This window comes from Dendrobium catenatum, unplaced genomic scaffold (genome assembly GCF_001605985.2).
Source record: "Dendrobium catenatum unplaced genomic scaffold, ASM160598v2 fragScaff_scaffold_414, whole genome shotgun sequence".
Taxonomy (NCBI): domain Eukaryota; kingdom Viridiplantae; phylum Streptophyta; class Magnoliopsida; order Asparagales; family Orchidaceae; genus Dendrobium; species Dendrobium catenatum.
In genome coordinates, this window is record NW_021318876.1 from 1,708,830 (window position 1) to 1,721,284 (window position 12,455).

The 12,455-nt window shown below is 34.4% G+C and overlaps 1 protein-coding gene across 4 annotated transcripts; it reads right to left on the reverse strand.

The window, feature by feature from the left end:
* Positions 1-3,165: 3,165 nt before the first annotated feature.
* LOC110112104 (protein PIN-LIKES 3) lies at positions 3,166-11,259 on the reverse strand. Of its 4 annotated transcripts, XM_020844199.2 has the most exons (12): positions 11,112-11,230; positions 10,723-10,762; positions 6,968-7,133; positions 6,655-6,734; positions 6,359-6,483; positions 5,844-5,965; positions 5,444-5,689; positions 5,077-5,148; positions 4,529-4,629; positions 4,169-4,221; positions 3,890-4,075; positions 3,166-3,532 (listed from the first exon to the last, which is right to left on the reverse strand). In XM_020844199.2, exons 3-12 carry the CDS (start codon positions 7,100-7,102, stop codon positions 3,408-3,410), a joined length of 1,245 nt encoding a protein of 414 aa, XP_020699858.1. In that variant the 5' UTR covers positions 7,103-7,133; positions 10,723-10,762; positions 11,112-11,230; the 3' UTR covers positions 3,166-3,407. The 4 variants fall into 4 exon arrangements, with proteins under 4 accessions (XP_020699858.1, XP_020699857.1, XP_028550034.1 ...); XM_020844198.2 differs by lacking the exon at positions 10,723-10,762 and having other exon boundaries at positions 11,112-11,259; XM_028694201.1 differs by lacking the exon at positions 11,112-11,230 and having other exon boundaries at positions 10,723-10,903.
* Positions 11,260-12,455: the final 1,196 nt, after the last annotated feature.

The window sequence follows — 12,455 nt, forward strand, 5'->3', positions numbered from 1 at the left end:
TGAATTTCACTATATATTTGTTTGTGTAATAGGGTATTATTTTCTATTTTCTCTAGTAAATAGGCATAAGGATAATCATCAAAATTTATTTAAGTTTACTCTTGGGTTTTGATATTTTTTTAGGGTATAAATGGTGAAATTTATTAAATTATTCTTCTACAAATTTTGAACTCATGAAAATTCATGCTCAAATTTAAATTTTGGATAAAAATAACAAAGATATGGTTATCGTAATAGAAACTATCATAAGAAAATAATTAAAAAATAGTTAATTTTGAAGCAACCACAATATATTTATTTTATTTTGAATGCTATACAATTGCAATGAAATTGAAGACAATTATATGATATAGTAAGCTAGTACAAATTCACCTACAAACGAAACCTTAATCTGATATAATCAAATGCAAAAAAAAAAAAAAACTAGAATAGAAGAGGAAGGAGATAAATATTATACATTGAATGCAATTACATAATTACATTGATAATTCTTAAATTAATTACTAATGAATAATAATAAACATATAACTATTATTAAGCAAAAGCATAATTATAAGAATGTGATATGGGTGCATGGAAAATTCTTCGCCTTCTACTCCACTCATAAAAAATGAATATGCCTCTCGCTCCCCGACACTTCGACGCATTGCTAGGGCTTTTCCCTAGCTTTGTCTTATGTGTGCTTCTTGGGTTATCTGTTGCTTTCTCCGGTAGGGAAGTCTCACTCTCCTTTCTTCTTTCTGGTTTGGCTTCCTTCTCTCTTCCACCTTTGGTCGTTCTCGACCGGTATGCTGGTTAAACGAGTATGTGACTCTGGTTTTCTGAATGGTTCTTTTAAATTATGGCCTTTTGTTGATGCCCTTTCTGGTTCTCCTTCTTCTGGTTCTTTCTTTGAGCTTCGGCATTGTACATATCATGGTTTGCCTTCTTTGTGGATCTCAGAGCAAGAAATTTTGGCTTTTGCGGTTCCATTTCAAAATTCTTTGTCGGTTTCTTTCCTTCGCACCGACCTTCTTTGGATGCAATTCGTAGATTTTTCTTCATTATGAAGTTAAATGCTAATTTCTCTGTTACAGTTCTTGATCAGTCGCACGTTTTGATTAAGTTTTCTAATGATCTTGATTATAGTAGGGTTTTTTGTCATAGATCCTATTTCGTGAACATTTGTTTCATGAAGCTCACTAAATCGCCGCCCTCACTGAACATTGGCATTGAATCTTTGGTTATTCCTATTTGGGTATCTTTCCCTAATCTACGACCCCATCTATTTTCCCCTCGAATCCTTCATGCTTTGGGTTCTATGTTTGGTCGGCCCTTGAAAGTCGATAGTGCAATGTATGTTGGTTTTATGTCTTCTCTTGCACGGGTTTTAGTAGATCTAGCATCACAAAAAAAATTTCTAAAAAAATGTGGCTAGGGCCTAAAAATGCCGGGTATGTTCAATTGGTTTAGATGGAGGATTTTCCTTCATTCAGTGTTTCATGTAAGTGTCTGGGTCATCTTAAGGGTGAATGTAACAACCATTCTTCTACCCCACTGCTTGTTCCGAAATATAATGCTAAACCGGTTTTAACTGATGGAATGCTAACGATTTTACAAATGTGGTTTTGTCTTCGGTTGGTGTTAATGAGCTTGGTGTTAGTGTGGCTGGAACTGACATTCAACTGAATGTTGAAGGGAAGGAAATTGCGGTTACTAACTGTAGTGATGGTTTTGGTGGTCCTAAGGAGGGTATTTGTAATAATATGGGTAAGGATTCTTTTGTTCATAGGGAGGGTGCCATGAGCCCTACCCCTTGCTTGATTAACCATGTATATAGATTTGAATATATTTCATTAATCAACATAAAAATGCCTTGAATTACCACTCCATAAAACGGTCAAAATAAGCTTTCTTATCCTTTTATAATCTTTTTGAATTATGTGACCATAAACCCATCAACTTCATCAAATTGCAACAATCATTCTAATTACAAGCACACAAAAATCAAGTCATTAAAACCTTCAAATGGTCTAGAGAAATTCAAAATCATGCTTCAAAATGCTTGATTTAAATCCACTTAAGCTTGCATTTGAGTGTTCTTAGTATTGTTTGATTTGTACATCAAGACAATGTCTCAAATATAAATTTCTAAAAAATAAAGTCCAAATGATCACTCAATCAATTCCAAAATTTTTTTATCAAAATACTTATCCTTTAATATTTGAAAATTGTACAAAAAATTCAAGCATGTTACTACCTTATGTTTTGAAGGACAATAACTTCTTACGCTTGACGCATGATAAAGCCAAATGAACTTTTTCAATCGAATCCTAAAAATATGGTTAACATAAACTTGAATTTGAGTAAGTTAGACCTAACTCAAACTCAAATTTTGTGTTTGATCTAACTCAAATTTAACTTGAAATCGAGAAATCAATTCCACAAAAACTCAAAAATTAATTCAAATTGACAAAAAAATTATTAACACATAATATGTATGATATTTATTTTACTCAAAGTTCAATTAGAACCAACTCAAAATAATTATAATTTAAATGATACAAAACTAATACATTAAAATAAAAAAATAAAAACCTACAAACTAATGTAGAAATTATATATATTATAAATTTAAATTAATTTGAACCATATTTTATCTAGCTACTTTTAACCTAAAATTAGATGATTTACAAGCAACCTCAAAAATGACGATCGATTTGATTAAATTTGAAAGGAATTTCAATTCTTAACCAAAAAAACATTAAGACTTCGTTTGTGACTGTTTTCTTAGTATTAGAAAGCTGCTTTAAAAAGTAATAAAAAATGATTCCAAACGAAGGCTTCGTTCGTGATGATTTTCTTACTGCTTCTTAAAACAGTTTTCTAATTAAAAAATTTTAATTTTTATGTTTGAAAGCTGCTTTAATAAGCAATAAAAAAGCCGTCCCAAATACAGACGAACCCTAAATTTGAAAGGACAACACAATGCAATGAATTTAAAGAGAGTTGCTTATGGGTCATTTGAAGTTAATCAAGGGGTGAATAGAGGGAGGGTGCACAGTGCAAGTATGCTTTTACAACAAACTAACAAAGATGTATATACAACAAAGATCATGCAGTTATCTTGATGCTTCAACTAAACATATCCATAACAAATAGCACTTACATAATAAAAATTTATCATCAAACAAACAAAAAAATAATAATAATAATTTCACCAACCATTCTCCAATTTTACAGAACTGTAAGACACAACTTATTGTATTAGATTTGCCTACTTTGAGGTCTAATTATTATCTTGAATACAAAGCCAACTTGCTTCAATATGACATCATAAAAATAATCTAAGCTCCAAATCGAATGAGCTAATTCTCTCATAAAGTGGTGAAGCTTTCAGCATAATATTCCATGAATGGTGTAATGTGTCAAGAGACCAACCACATGAAATATGTTGACCATAAGGTGAGTGCAACAGAAGCCAAAGCATATGTCCAAAGGAAAAGCACTGAGCACTCGCTTTCACCAGCACCAAACAATTGAGTGATAGTACCTGCCATTAATACAAATAAGCGCATCTTACTTCAATTCATAAAGCTACTTTGACAATGAAGGCTTCGTTTGGAACGATTTTCTTTCTGCTTCTTAAAGCAGCTTTTTAGTATAAATTTTTTAATTTTTATAATAAAAAACTGCTTTATGAAGCGGTAAGAAAGCCATCCCAAACGAAGCCGAAGTTTCTTTCTTAAATTTTTTTACTTTGAAAACCATTATGTAAAATAAAATTTTGAAATTTTGAACAGAAAATTATCAGCCGTCACTATGGAAAGAAGAAGCCAAACCAAGCAAGTCCTTAGTACTTCCCGAAAGAATCAAAGATCACAAGTTCAGGAAAGTCTTTCAGAATCACCTATGTTCATAGCAGGAGGGAGAGCATATTGCACCAGCAGAACAAACTGATATAAAGGATCAGCGTGCACAAGGCCAAGAAGAACTGCTCCCTTGACTATGGCTATGCCCACCAATGGCAGTAGCAAATAGCGAACAACTATAACTCCAATAATAACTGAAGCTCTAATGCTGGAGCCTCGTAATCCTGATGAATCAAGTGTCAATATGCAATTATTTTAATGTTAAAAACCTTTTTTTTTTCAGTTTAAATGTACTTTTTTCTAAGGGGTGGCATTACCTTGGAGAAGATTTCCTCCCAAAATCAATGTCAAACTTGGAATTGCTCCATCACTGCATTGCAGGAGATAAAAACATCAGGAATGGGCACAACTCTTCTTCATGACTTTAATGACACTAACAATTCAACAATTACCCATAATCTCTAGAACATAATGGTGGAAAGCTTTCCCATGCTCTCAAGCTAAGCATATGCGGTGATGAAGGTTTCATTTGGGACAACTTTCTTATTGCTTCTTAAAGCAGCTTCTTAATACAAAAATTAAAATTATTGTTAGGAAGCTGCTTTAAAAAGCAGAAAGAAAGCCGTCCCAAACGAAACCGAAATTCCAATAGTTAATAGTCATCATGAAAAGCATACCTTATTAAAGAAGCAGAGTCTTGAATCACGTGAAGAGGAGCACCTTCAACAATCAAAGTTTTTCTAATTGGAGCGATCACACCTACTGTAAACCCAATAATCTACAAAACCAAAATAAAGTAGGGATATAACTTTTGGCTAACTTAAAAGACTAGTTATTGATTACAGCAACTGTAAGAAACATTGATCATAACAAAATAGGAGTGCGTGTTAAAGCTTAATTTAGAGTTACAAAAATCTATCATGGACTCCTTCCATACTGTGTGCATAGATTGCATGATACCTACATCTATTGTTTACTGATCTTCTCATTCTATCGAATATAATAATTTGCATATAAAATTTTAAGGGTTGGATGAGGTTTTTCCAATAGATCAAATTATAACATTAATATTTAATAGTACTTCAAAAGAAATATTAATAAAAGATTGGGCTAGATTTAGTCAAACTTGACAAAGATATTAATTCTTAGTACTAGAAATATGAGAATACTGAGTAAGCAGCAGTGATTAAGCGGTCACTAAACAATATAAGAAACAATGTCATACCACTCCAATTGTTGATGGTGACAACAAATTTCTAAAGTTGATCGCAGATTTCTTGTTTTGTAAGAGAGACACCTGCAAGGAAAATTATAAGGCATAAGCATGTAATATATTGTGGCCAGCTTACATTCAAAATTAATAACAAGCAGCTCTTGCCCCATGCAGCAATGAATATAATTTTAAAAACATCAAAAAGTTCCTAGGAGAATTGTGATAATCATCATAGAAGATCATTTCTTTTGAGGTTCAGTATTTGAGGGGGAAGCAATGCAGTAGATAACTTTACCAGGAGACAACCATCTTATATGACCATAAAAAACAAAATCAGTTTGAGTTGTAAAGCCTAAATTGAAAAAAATGAGAAAACAACCTTCTTTTTTGTAGAATATCCGGCAGATAAAGGTTTGGTTATTTCACAATCATCTTTACAAGTAACAAGAGCTGAGGAAGTTTCTATATCTTTTACATTTGTACAATTCCCTGGAATTAACTTTGTACAGTCCACAGTAGATTCTAATTTAGGAACTTGATCAATAGAATTTTGTTTTTCTTCTATTCGTCTGGATGATATTCGCACGATGTTGTACACATAAGACCACAAGAAAACCGCGCCAATCTGAAATATTTCATTAAAAGTAAACTTTCAGACATACATGAAAACAATTAAATTCGTGCAAATGTTAAAAAAAAGGATATATACAAGAGCATAAATGCAGAGTTTGGTCAACTATATAACTCATTAGAGATATATGAGAAAGCGAAGAACTTACAGCCATGGAGAGAGAAGCATAAGCTATTCCATATTTGCTACAAACATCGGGAGCGCCAAATGGACTGCCTTTCTCTTTGCAAGTGGCAGGGACTGTAATGAGAAGCATATTGCCTAAATTTCCTGTCAAACCATATGACATATGGAAGAGTATTAACCAAATTCTATCATGATGATCACTATAATCTCTAAAATTCAGAATTCGATGGCGTTGCTGAAGTTGCAGCTCATGTAGCATTCAATAATAATGGAGGATTCACATTACCAACAAAAATAGTCTAGATAAAATTAATGACAATAATATTGGAGCATAATTGTACCATTTCACAAATTATTAATAAAAAAAAAACATTTTAATTATAGATTTTAAGGCAAAATTATCAAAAGAAACTTCTCCATAGGAGGCGCCTTGAATTAAAATAGAAGAAGAAATTGATGAAGCACCCCATCAATATGATTAAAAGCTCAGGTATGTATCAAGATATTAGTAGTAGCTCAGTGAAACTGAATATTTACCAGCAGCACAACAGCCCAAAATGAGGCCTCTGAGTTGATGAGGAGCTTTTGTGATTTGAATAAGCACCCATCCGAAAGCAGAACCAATAAGGAAGGTTAGAAGAATATTTATTGGCATAAACCATCTGCAGGATAACAAGTTCCAATTATTTTTCTCAATAAGATTTGATAAAAGAAAATGATCCAAATGACAATCAGTTGAATGTGGACTGGTGGAAATGTATGTTCGTAAATATCAAGTTCTATGATAGAAACTAAACGAATTAGAAAGCCCAACTTCAAAGAATGAAACTTACAATAGAACTACGCTCTCCAATGTGATTGTTCTAGATAAATTGGTTGCCACAAGAGCTGGATTAAATACATAAAATACAACCTGTTAATGAAAGGATTTTGATATTAGCTTTTTTAATATTCGATGAAACTATTGCTTGAATTAAACAACTAAACAAGAAATAGAAATGAACGAGAAAAGGAAAAGGACCCTAACTAAGGCAAGACAAATAGGAAAATATCATATTTGATAGCTGATTTTTTAAGGAAATCCCTAATTATCCATCTCTTCAAGCAGCCAATATATGATATGGAAAAACAAGTTCGACATCTTACATTATTCAAATGCTTCCTTGCTTCTTTGTCAAGAACACCAATGTAATCAGTCGCAATAAATGCTCCAACACCGGTCACAATGAGCACTTTTAGAACTGGCACTGATGCAGCAATAAAGAGTTGAAAGATACCCATTTTGTTAAGCACACTTTTACCCTCTCCAATGCTGTGAATTAAAAACAAATATCAACCTGTTGCTATACAAGATCATTGAACTTTAAAGGAACTGAGAACCTAAGAAAATCCAGCACAATGTGATCTTGAAAGAATTTGAAATAGCAACAAAATAGCAAAAATGCAAATCAACCTTCAAGGAAAGCTAATGAGAATATAAAAATCAAATTTGAATTTATGCACTAGGAATTAACCAGTATTTAAAAAAGTGTCTTGCATGAAAGAATGCTCTTGCATGAACATGAAAGTGCTTGTAGCAAGAAGCCTAAGCTTCGTAATGTGAAGGATATGCTTCATGATGCGTTTTAAAGTATGCAAAGCTTAAAACGGCAGTTATGTTTTTTTTTATTTACAATTCTGATATCTTAATCAAACCTTTTTATGATATTCTGAAGGAAGGGAAGGGTAATTAAGTAGCCAAAAAGAAAAAAAAAACCTTAATGTTTATAGTAGCTTATTTTTTCAAGATGAGCAAAATTTTAATTAATTAGATGACAACAACAACAATAATAATAATAATAATAATAAAGTTTTTTATAAAATTTAACCACATAATGCTATCAAATTTATAAGATGAATTTTTTATTCATTTATTCGCGATGTTCGGAATTTCAGATGGATGGACAAACAACGCGAGATGGGTCATATTAGGGCAAAAAATTTTTTAAGGGGGGGGGGCAGCATTCCAAATTTATCCCTCTTATACATTAATTTTTTTTAGGGTGGGAAAACACATGTGAGGGGATCCGCCCATGGATTCAAGACAGAAAAACTTTCAGCAAAATATATATCCTTACTTGCACTCGTTCCTATATTGCATGAAATCTCATCATCATTGTGGATCCTTTGATTGAGAATTGATTATGCCTCATATGAGGACGGGAGAAAACCTTAGAGATTTTAACTTTAATAAGGAATTTTTTTCTAACTTGAGGCTGGGTTAAGAGTTTCCTAAAAGTTATATTTGTTATATTATACATATCCACCTTACCTAACCCCTTTATGTATCCCACACCAAAGCATGTGTATTTAAGGCAGAGCAAGGAGGAATTAGAGTATTGTTGCAAACAAGAATTAGACCTATCGAGCACTGTAGCGTAGCCAATGTATTGTGGCAATTATTGTAGCAACTAGCAACTAGCAACTGCAAAAAATATAAGTTTTTTTATCGCTGCTATATGTGGTAAGATGAGAGGTAGACACCAATTTTCTTCCTCAAAGAGAAGAAAGAGAAGAAATAGGAATTGGCTGTTGCCATAAGGAAATTCTGTCATTGACCACAGATGAATTTATCTTCTTATCATATGTAACAACTCAAAAGTTTAAAATGAATTTGATTGAAAAACATGAAAATCTAATCCACCAGGCAGTGCAACGGTGCTTAGAGTGCAGTGGCACAAAGAAAGCGCTGTTGAAATGTTGAGCTCTCTGTTATACAGTAACTCTGAGAGTGACATACATCACTGCAGCGCCGAATTCAAAATGCTGCAGTGATGGGCACTGAAAAATATTTTTTAATATAAAGTTCTTCACTCGGCCATTCCTCCCCATTCCATCCAGCAACTTAACTTGCCAGGTAAGGAACGGAAGAGAGCAGGAGAGGAAGAGGGGAGGAGGAGCAGAGAGAGAAAGAGAGAGAGGAGAGAAGAGACCGTTCGGGTCATTTTCGTATGTCGATTATGTTCTGAGATTTCTTCTAATTGTGATAAAAAATTTTGACCTAAAAAGACTTGGTTAGAAAATATTAGGAATGAAATTTATTTATTAGATTTAAATGAAAATTTGACTTTTAATAGGACACAATGGAGAAAAAGAATTCATGTAGTCGACCCCACGTAGTGGGATAAAGGCTTGATGTTGATGTTGTTGTTGTTGTGATAAAAACTTGAATCTTATCTTTGTTTTTAGTGATTTTATGCTTAATTAATTTAATCTATCCCAAATTGATAAAAAAATTTCTCATTATTTATAACACTTTCACTATGTAACATTTTGTATATGATAGATATGATTCTTATGAGTATTTTTATTATAATATTATTGAATTTCACTAGATAAATTGATAGTTATGATTTCTAAAGTAAATGAACACTGTATAGATTTTCTTACGTTTCATTAATTAATTGCATTTCATACATGATATTGAATTTGCATAAAAAATGATTTGACTAATATTTAATAAATATGGCATTGCAAGAAAGGATGGCTAGTTGTAAAATAATTTGTTGATTGGAGCAAGATAACCTATATAAGAGAGTGGTACGTCGAGCTTTTCTTTAAATTATGAGTTGTAGTGCAATCCTAATACAAGATATAAGATACAAGATACAATATAGAGAGATATAAGAAGACAACATACGCCGACGGGCAGGAGTGACGAATCTCACAAGATATTATCTTTTTGGGCTTCATAAGGTCATTATGTGAATTTTATAGATTTCAAATCATGGAAGGGGTCATGACCAGTGGAGTGAGGCTGCAAGAATTTTCAAATTTTTCTTTTGATTTCTGTATTTTGCTTTATTCATTTGTAGTCAGGAACTTGTTAAAATAGATTGATATTGTTGAAATCTCCTGGTTATTATAAATTTCATTTTGAAGGAATGAATATAGTAAGATTTTGATATATATGATTTATAGATTTGCTTTCACTGGATTGATCTAAATTGATGATTTTACAAAAGCTCTAGTAGATTAAAAAAGAGATAAAATATACAATTCTTTTAATTTAGGTTCTCTGACATCATATCATAACCCTGGTCTTCATTATCACAACAAGTGCCTTTATAAATTTTCATCAGCTGGATAAATATTGGTAAATCTAACTATCACATGACTGTGTGAAGATAAACTCTCTATAAAATGTTTTGAACTCTGGATGTATGGTTGTTTGAAGTCGAATCACATAAATCTTAGTATTATTATTTTGTGTATAATATCTTTTATAAAAAATTCTGGTTCACTATATTCATGTCTAAGATGGACACTCTCACAATTCAAATTAGGCATGCTCTCTTTCCCTAACAATTGATATTATAGTGAAAGTTGCAAGAACAATTGCCATAAACTTAGATTTTGAAGAGTTACAAGTTTTCAAGAGTATAGCCTTTAGAAAACCAAGATGCATGGAGTTTCTAACCAACAAGATCTGGTGAAAGTACTCATGAACCATTCAAAGATCCCCGAAACAATGAGTGCAGAAGACAAAACAAAGTTGGATGAAAGGATTGTTTAACGATTTATTTATATTTGGTGGATTAGATTTTCATGGAGGTCTTGTATAAAACAATTGTCGAGGGTGGGTTAAAGAGAAAGATCAAGATACTAATAATACTTGAAATAGTTATTTTACTCTGCCAAGATGATAGCATCAACAAACAGCCAAGAAATATTCTCAAACTAAAGCCACAAAAATGAATTTCCAAACACATCAAAACATTTTCAATTTAACAAAATGATAGTGCATCCTCACCCAAAAAAAAAAGTAAGCGAGGAATGTGCTAGATGATTGCATGCTTTCCTTCGCATAATCTTAACAAAGTTCAAAATCTTCAAAAAAAAAAAGTAAAATGCAAATAAACCTTTCTTCAGTGTTCTTCTTCCAGTGTTCCGAAGTCACAGCTGGAGTCAGAAGGTCAATAGAAATCACACCAAGCAAGAAGAAGATTGTCAAGCATCATCAAAAGTAAAACTTGGAGGCTGAAGAAAGAAGTAGAAGTTTTTGCTCACAAAAACCAATAACAGCTTTCTCTATCTACCCACCTCTATTTCCAGAAAATATACAACTTTTCCTCTACCCAGTAACATGTAAAAATTGCTCTTTTTTTTTAATATTTATACATATATTTCTTACTTAATTCTACCGCAACAACGTCGATTGAAAAAGGTAAAGGAAGACCGTAGAAATGTGTTCAAACCTCCTACCCTTGCACAGTCATTAAACAAATACCAAGAATGAGAAGGAGGTTACCGAAATATTTTACTAATGGGAAGCTTCTGCCATGAAGTTCCCGTTTCTCAAGGCGAACCCTCTACAGCGGCACAGAAGGAATGGGCATTTACCCTTTTTTATTCGTCCGCTGAACCATTCTAAGTTTCTAACCGGGTTTATAGGATCTTAGTTCTGAATGGAATGGACGACTCTTCGTTAAAAAAACAGGGCATTTACGCAGCTGATTGTGATCTGTCAGGCAGATGAGTAATTATTACTTCCGTACAAAAAAATGAAAATTCGGATATATATCGAGTAATACTGAGTTTTAGGTGACGTGGCGCGTGATTATTAATTTCTGGACGCGTCAGGTGACCTGACTTAATAATTGCTCGTCCGGAGAGGATCAATAGAATGCGTCATATTAGCGGCAAATTTTACTTGCATTGTTCGGATTCATCCGGAGGCGAATTCAGATGTGCCACGTAGAGGTGCAACCGAGTCAAGCCGGCTCGAGCTCGACTCGATAACAGGCTCGACGAGCCGAGCTTATCGAGCTCGCGAGTCGAGCTCGAACACGGTTTCGAGCTCGATAGCTTATCGAGTCAAGCTCGAACAGGGCTCAGATTCGGCACGACGAGCAGCTCGATTGGGCAACGTGAACGAGCTTGGGACGACGACGACACAGATGTGCTCGGGAGTCGGGATGACGACGGACATGTTTCGGACGACGGATCTCGACGGCAGAGCCTCGGGACGATGTCGAACAAGCTCAGGCGGATGGATCTCGACGGCACTCGGGACGACGACGAACGAGCTCAGGCGAACGTATCTCCACTGCGAAGCTCGGGATGATGACAATTGGCGGAGCTCGGAACGACGGCGAGCTCGAGCGGATGTGTCTCGACGGCGAAGCTCGGGCGGACGGATCTGGTCGGCAACAGACCTCGGGACGAAAGCAGATCCGACGAAGACGGGGTTCGGCACGACAGCGAACACGATGACATTTTTAGCTCGAATTGAGCTTGACGAGCCGCTCGACATGGGATGAGTCGAGCTCGAGCTCAGTTTTTGAGCTCGACTCGAGTTCGAGCTCAGTTTCTGGAAGTCGAGCTCGACTCGAACAACCCCTGGCTCGAGCTCAACTCGACTCATTTGCACCCCTAGTGCCACGTCACCCCGACTCCGGTGCATCCGGGTGACATGGAGGGTCCGGATTCGCCTCCGGACGGTCCGGACACCACACGTAATAATTTATCGGTGTCGAGCAGTATCGAGCTTCGGTATCGAACAAAGGAGTGACATGACATATTCTGATTGGTCTCCGAATGACGTTTGACATATACACGGAATAATTAATCAATCGGGAGAGGTTTTTATTAT

Bases quoted from the DNA above. Each gene is read 5' to 3' on its own strand.
- LOC110112104 (XM_020844198.2), bottom strand. From the start codon at position 7,102: ATGGGTATCTTTCAACTCTTTATTGCTGCATCAGTGCCAGTTCTAAAA. The intron at 6,484-6,654 runs GTAAGTTTCATT...GTTATCCTGCAG, and splicing joins TTGGAGAGCGTAGTTCTATT to ATGGTTTATGCCAATAAATA. The intron at 5,149-5,443 runs GTTGTTTTCTCA...TTTTCCTTGCAG, and splicing joins GATATTCTACAAAAAAGAAG to GTGTCTCTCTTACAAAACAA.